Source organism: Euwallacea similis, chromosome 19 (genome assembly GCF_039881205.1).
Source record: "Euwallacea similis isolate ESF13 chromosome 19, ESF131.1, whole genome shotgun sequence".
Lineage (NCBI taxonomy): Eukaryota > Metazoa > Arthropoda > Insecta > Coleoptera > Curculionidae > Euwallacea > Euwallacea similis.
The window spans coordinates 2,024,455-2,031,629 of NC_089627.1; the positions used below are offsets into that span (position 1 = coordinate 2,024,455).

The window sequence follows — 7,175 nt, forward strand, 5'->3', positions numbered from 1 at the left end:
TTTTCTACCATTGCCTGATAACGGCTTAATTCTAAGACGTAAACAAGATAAGAAGGAGAGTCGAGCTTGATCAAACACGATGCTCTTAATTTATAATGCCAAATGGTACTTCACCAGTTTACAAATATTGTCTTAAGCTTAAAGTGCTTAATGATTCCTTTTAAAAGTAGAACATCAAATTGCAGGCGCCGTTTGGGAGGTGTGTTCTAGATTTCTTGTTCATATTTACATGTTAAAGAGAACGTTGGACTGCATTAGGTACATATGCATATTTGAATTAGTAAAGGCTTTTGACTTCTATGAACCTACTGGCAATAAGGCAGACTTCTTGGAAAGCTGAGAACTAGACAAAAGAGATTATATTCAGCCACTAATTTTTACTTGTATTGTCTCCGTAGGTACACTTAGATAATTATGTAAAACGGATGAAGCAAAATTCGTCAAAAGTAAACTAAAAAAATGATACATTCCACTCTGACTCACTCACAAGCAGGGAGGCACCCAAGATAATAAGGACATTTGGATCGCTCTGGATTCAGCTAGAATAGCCCTAAGATAATTTGTCCAATAACTTTTTTTAGAGGTGTGTAATAAATGAGCATCTTTTCCTCTCAAGGATTTCAGAGCTACTTTTTTCCGGAAAAGTCTCTTAGAGTCTAAAATGAGCAGACCACTCATCTTTGTTTCACGAACTAGATGCGTGAATTACTTGCGTGTCCTGGTTGTACGACTGAATAATTCCACAACCCCAATATTTACTTCTTTAAAAAAATATCCTGCGAAACGTTTGAACTGTTCATGAAGAGAATATAAATCAAGACGGAAATACCAACAAGGAGGATATTGAAAAACACCTTAATGAATAGTGGAGTATTATCGCACATTTTCAATTTGTACGCGTTCGTTAGGAAAAGTAATGAGGAGGAAGTTACTTGACCAGGGCAGTTTTTGGAGATAATAGTGCTCAAATATGAATTAGAAGGACATTTTGGGGAAATAGTGAAAATTGCAAAGGTTTACCTAAGTACATATAGCAATGTATTACAGGCACTTCCCATTGCATCTTTCGATTTAAAATATAACGTATTTTATCTGCGACTGTCAGGATATTGCATTACTACTGGCTCAAAAATGATGTCAAAAGACCCTAGATTTCCGTATACTTTCATTTCCTACGGGTTGCGCGCTTAACGATAAAGGAATAAGCTTATTTCCCACGGCATAAAAAGTATCCCATACAAGTGGCGCAAAATGACCATTTCCTACCCACATGACGTACTATTTTTGCACTCATTTAGTAAGCGCTGTATATGATATTATGTTTTTTTTACAAATCGGGGTAGTTATAGAAAAAGTATACCTGCACAAAATGACAATTTTCTACTTATACGATTTACTGTACTCGCCTGTGGCTCGTGCGCAAATGACACATTATCAGGAAATGAGTCGTATTTCGTGCTCATCGTATCTAATATTAATTCCTAGAGAATATCGACTCTTTACAACTTTATTTACTTCAAAAACTTCGATCTACAGTTCACACTCTCCGTCCGATTTTTGGAGTATCTTTCAGAATTCACTTCAATAATTCATAACACTTTTAACGTTGATAACTGGGGTATAAACCGGATAAATGAACACGGTATTACTTTTCACAGAATGGCCACATCTCCAGCTTCACTACCTCCAACCATCAACGGAGTTTCGAGCGGCCCAAACAGTTTAGGTCCACCCATGAACTCTCTGAATCGATCCAGATCCAGATCACCTTCCCAATTATATACAGACACTAGGCGTTCAGTCAGTCCAAACTTCCCTAGGAAAAGTTTAGCACCACCACCAACACAAAATAGGTAAGTTGATCGATACAAGTTACTCTGTTGTTGTTTCCAGTTACCTTATTTTGTAGTTTTCTGAATGATTAATAACGGCTTTTGAAGAGTATAACGTTTGTATTTTTAGATCTAGAAGCCCAACTCCAAATTTCACGTCGACACACCACACCAAGTTGTCCACTAACAAAAGTCCACAACATGTGGTCAAGAATTCAGGTCCGCAAAGCTTGCCTTTTATTCCAACGTCCCCCAAGTCAAAACATGTTTCAAGCATACAAATACCAGTAGAGCATAAGGTGAGTTGGATGGCTAATTGAAATCGCTTAATAAAGATTCGATTCAGTAAAAAGTTGATTATTTCTACATATTCTATGTTGTTTAGGTTTTGAAATCTGAAGCTGTTTTACAAGTGAATGGCGAAGCTCAGGGCAGTGACAATCACAGTGATACATCTTCGCAGATGTCAGATGAAGGGTATAGAAGTATGGGTGTAACTCAGGACAAAAACAAGAAAAGATCTTCAGTGTATAGTCAAAATTCTGGCGAAGATGTTGAGGAAAATGGTAATTTTAATAGGTGTTGGAGATGATTATCGGTCATATTCGATAACTTGTAGAGCAACAAAAAATTTACACTGAAGATGAGCTTAATGACGTCGGTTTGCGGAAAACGAACTTTTCCCAAAGGATTTTTGACGGTGATTTTAAATCCTCCAGAAAAACCCCTGAACCTCCAAGGTCCAGTCCTCAGTCTCCATTAGCGGACTCCCATAATGAAAAAAGACTTCTAGATAGCCAGAAACCTAGCCATAATTTAGGTAATCGATATAACTCTTCATGAAACAAAATTTATTTACCTTAATAATGAATTGCAGGTTCCCATGCTGCTAGAAGTTCTCCTCGACCTGAGGATCGCCCAGTACTCAGACGAACTAGCAGCACCGACAAAGTGGGTTCCAAGAAAATGCCACCAATACTTCCAGAAGACCGTCCAGTACTTAGACGAGCTAGCAGCACTGACAAAGTGGGATTCAAAAAAACTCCACCAGTACTCCCCAATTCACCTAAAAAGCAAGACAATAGCAAGATTAACACTTGGAATGGAAGGCAAAGGCCCACAAGGCCTAGTATTACTCAGGAAACTTACGTGTCCCCCTTCCAAAGGAATACAAATGGTATGTATTAGATATGTAGACGAGTAGACCTTCGAATGGTTTTTTGAAATATGATTTTTGATTGAATTTGAATTTGGTGGTTTTTAGGTAGACGAAGTGTTTCGGCCTTAGGAGAACGGAGAACCTCTGCCTCTGCGAATTCCTCACCGACCAAAGGCCGCCTTAGACAAGAACTGTTGAATGCTGTGAGGAAAGCTGATGATGACGAGACCATAGCCCTACAGGTAAAGAGTTGCTTTAAACTGGACTTTGTCGAAACTCACTAACCAGAGATAAGTGAATCGTAAAAAAATTAATATATTTTGTGCTTAGCCTACTAAATTTCAACGGTCCGGAACACAACTTACATTAAAAACAAGACAAGTATGAATATGAAGTTTGTCAAAAGAAGATATTCAATACTGCTCTTTTGATTAGCTTTAATTGTGTGTTTTTGTGTGGAATTTGAACCGTGTTTGAGGTGAATTTACCTGAAGCTTCATATGGCTTAAGGCCAAGTTACTAACATCCTGTCAACTTTAACTGGAGACTAATTCCCACAGAAACATTGAAATACAGCCAGGGTATTGCTTAGACATTTGTTATCTACTTGAAGTTAAAGTTGATGGTACATTAATAGTTTGGCTCTTGAAGGGTTTAAAGGGCGATTGCTTCCGTTAAAATTAAAACACTTTACTATGAAACCGAATTTTAGTCTTTACGGTGGGATGCAACTGCTTTTTACCATATAAAAGCAATGTATTAAAGTCTGTTATTGGACTGATTGTGGTTTACATAATAAAGAAATAAGTTTTTGCATGAAAAAAATTGTGTGTGCAGTGCGCCCATGAATTTTTATTTTTGTGCATTGATCATGTATATTTTAATGGCATCAAAGCATTTTTTTACAATATGTATCAGACAGAGCATTTTTCCGTAGTCTTGAAAATCTGTTCGGCAAGTGCGAGCTGTTGCAAAACATTACATGAGAATTTTGAATATTTAAATCTAAAGATTACTGAAATTTGCATTGTCTTTGAAGGATTTTGATTTCACTCAAGGAATTTTTTAAGAAAACTGATCAACGCTAAAAATTAAAATGTCTTTGAACATATTTTTGGTTTTCATATTGCCTGCCTTAGTAAAAACTTTTGTCTTCAGAAAAACAATATTAAAATACTAATTTTAGGTCCAGGAACTGCTTCGTAAATTTGGCAGTCTGAGCACATTGGACAACGAGGCAGATTACGTCCCTGCCCCTGCATTTTCCAGACAAAATAACGAGAGAATGTCGTTCAGGAGCCCCAGGAAGGACTCCAGACCTGAGAATAATGGATCTAGGATTCCAGCCCCAGTCATCCAGAACAAAGCCTAATCACTTAGATAGATCTTTTAACAGTTGTATAATTTTGTAGGTAGATTTTTTACATTATTAGTAGTTCATACAGACTAATGAGTGGTTTATCTAAGATTTAGATTAGTGAAGTTTCTGTTCAGGAAACGATACCTCTGGAAATCAAAGCAGAGGGTAGACCTATATATTTGGTGCTAATATATTATTAGTAACTTAGTCTAAGAACAATCAAAAAGATCACTCATTTTCTCTAGACTGATCGTTTTATTGGCGTTTTAAATCATTCCAGCCTTCAAGTGCAAAAAAGGAATTTTCGTTCTATTCAAGTTTGTGCCTTGAAATGATCCAATATTTTCGGTTTTAAGGCATTAATTGAATTTGGCTCACATGAAATATGAAAAGACTTTGTAACTGATCAATAAAGATTAGTTATACTAACTTTGGGTGATCAAGGATTCTTTATGTCTGCAAGGTTTGGCAACACGTATCCAATCAATTAATTAAAATTATTCGTATTTTAAGGGAGACTCCTTCATTGGTTAACATGATCGCAATACATTCGTGTTGCTTCTCCTTGTAGGCGCCCTCATAGACTAACAAGAGTTTTGATTTATCCAAGGTTTATCCTATCTGATAACCAGATATTTCATATCTAAACCGCGTTTAAGCTATGTTTGGCAGGAGAATCTAAAAGTACTCAGCCTTAAAGCAATATCTGAGGAAAATCATGCGCGCTCTTGAGTTTACCAGTAATGAGCTTTAAAGTTATATGATACTTCTGGTATGTTTACTAAGGCTTTATTTTAGTTGGTTTAATTTATATAAAAAATTAATACAGGGCGTCCGGAAATAATTGATGTACACTGCAAATAAACCGTGGATACTACCGCAGTAATCGACACAAACTTATGTACATCTAATATTTTACGGCTCTCTGTATAATTATTTTCTTCTGGCAATAAATTACAGGGTGGATGTTTCATTCAAGACTGAGAAAATGTCCTCTTCGTGCTAATACGGACGTCAACTTGATTCACTTTTATAGTCCACTCTGTATTTTTTTGCCCGAACTTGATGGCATTTTAACTTAATAACCTCACTTAGAATTTTCATATTTATCTAGCGAAGGGTATCAAGAAACTTTTGGATTTCCTGTAATAACAAAACATACTGTACCTAACCGGCATGTACTCCTAACGTCCTAATATGTAAACCTTGATAATTATGAATGAGACTAACAGGTAAAAAAATATTTATCCGTAGATGGAATTTTATGAAATTTTTAGCGTTTTCTACTGCTTACTGAATTGAAAGTGCTCAACTAAGGGACAGAGATAGTTTTTTAGTGGAACATTCCAGTTTTGATACGACTTTTGATAGAAAATCTTAAGGGCTTGGAGAAAGCCAGCTTAGTAATTTAGCGTTTAAACTGAAATTCATCTAATGTTGAGTTGAGCAAATTTCAAAGTGGGTATGTAATCAGGAAATCGATATATTATATTCGTTCTACGTAATAATTAAATATTTATTGATATTGACATTATTTGCCGTATATTGAATTGCCAATGTAGCTGTTTATTAGAGCATGTTTTCTTCTTCTGAAAAAAGGTTTCGTTAACTTTACGCAGTTGTTGAATCGCGACTTTAGTATTTTATACATAACAAATTATAAATTTAAAATTTCCTTGATTATTACTTATTATTATTGTTAATTTTTTACATTTTAAAATAAACTAATTTACCGCAACTAGAGCGTTTTATTTTATCTTAATAGAAGGAAGATATGGGTACTCATACGTTTAAAAATCATGTTTTCTTCCCTTCATGATTGGTATATTGACCCAAAAATCAAACTTAGAAACTACAATGCAACAAACATTGGATGCTTTAATTCCCAAAATCATGAGTCCATGCAAAAACTCGTAATAATCCCAATAACGTGCAGGGAGAATTTGGATCCGAAGAGGGTGGTTCTTTCTGGATGCTATGTCTTTTATATTTGGTTTATCAACGCCTGACGTAGAAGAAACGTTCAAGTTGGTTTCATGGAAGCAATATCAAGCTTACCACTCTTTTAGCTAGTTGTTGTTATGACAAATTTCACGCCTCTTAGTCCTCATATGATTTCCAACACAACTTTGTAAATTTCTGTCTCATTTAGTCCTTGTCCTTTCCACGTGCAGTACCATAAACCTCTACCACATACATATAATAGGATTGTTCTTTGTTCATCCTTTTTTGTTCTTTCTCACATTCTCGTATAGTACTTCTATCATGATTTTACTTTGAAGCTAACTGCTCACGTTCCATAACTGAAGTCACAACAAATCCAACCAACGCTTCAGATTGTAAGCAAACATCAACTGATTCTACTAATAAATCTGCTTTGTGTGCTGTGACACAAAAATATAAAACTCGAAGGTCTTCCATAATGAATCATTGGTTAGCCAATAGGTCGTATTAACATGTTCATAATTCGCAGTATGCGTCTGGCCAATCTGTTTGATCTCGAACAATACGGAGTAATCTAGACGTGGTGGTAGTATTCTTCATAAACCTTCAAATTCTTGACGAATTAGCTGTGGTCTGTTGTGAGAAATCAGAAATTTCGGGAGTTCAAAACGAGCTTAAAGCTTATGCAAAACTGGTTGTTGTAGATGTTGCAAATTTTACAGGAATTACTTCCAACCAACTTGTATAACGTTCGTCTAGTATCACCCAGATCTCTCCTCAAATGGGCTTCTATGGTATAGATGTGGAGGCGCGACCAAGAGTCCGGGAATATTCCCTAAGGGTAGAAGTGTATTTCAAGATAATTTTAGGTTGTTTGCTG

The 7,175-nt window shown here is 35.8% G+C and overlaps 1 protein-coding gene across 3 annotated transcripts in view; it reads left to right on the top strand.

Annotated features, from left to right (window-relative positions):
• Window positions 1-6,089, top strand: part of pigs (pickled eggs) — a 42,317-nt gene extending 36,228 nt beyond the window's left edge. For all 3 annotated transcript variants that reach the window (XM_066399763.1, XM_066399762.1, XM_066399764.1), the window contains exons 9-15: window positions 1,659-1,853; window positions 1,963-2,131; window positions 2,218-2,398; window positions 2,452-2,652; window positions 2,710-3,009; window positions 3,097-3,233; window positions 4,178-6,089. In XM_066399763.1, coding sequence (XP_066255860.1) covers window positions 1,659-1,853; window positions 1,963-2,131; window positions 2,218-2,398; window positions 2,452-2,652; window positions 2,710-3,009; window positions 3,097-3,233; window positions 4,178-4,363 — 1,369 coding nt within the window. In that variant the 3' untranslated portion in view covers window positions 4,364-6,089. The remainder of the gene's footprint in view (window positions 1-1,658; window positions 1,854-1,962; window positions 2,132-2,217; window positions 2,399-2,451; window positions 2,653-2,709; window positions 3,010-3,096; window positions 3,234-4,177) is intronic.
• The last annotated feature ends 1,086 nt before the right edge of the window (window positions 6,090-7,175 follow it).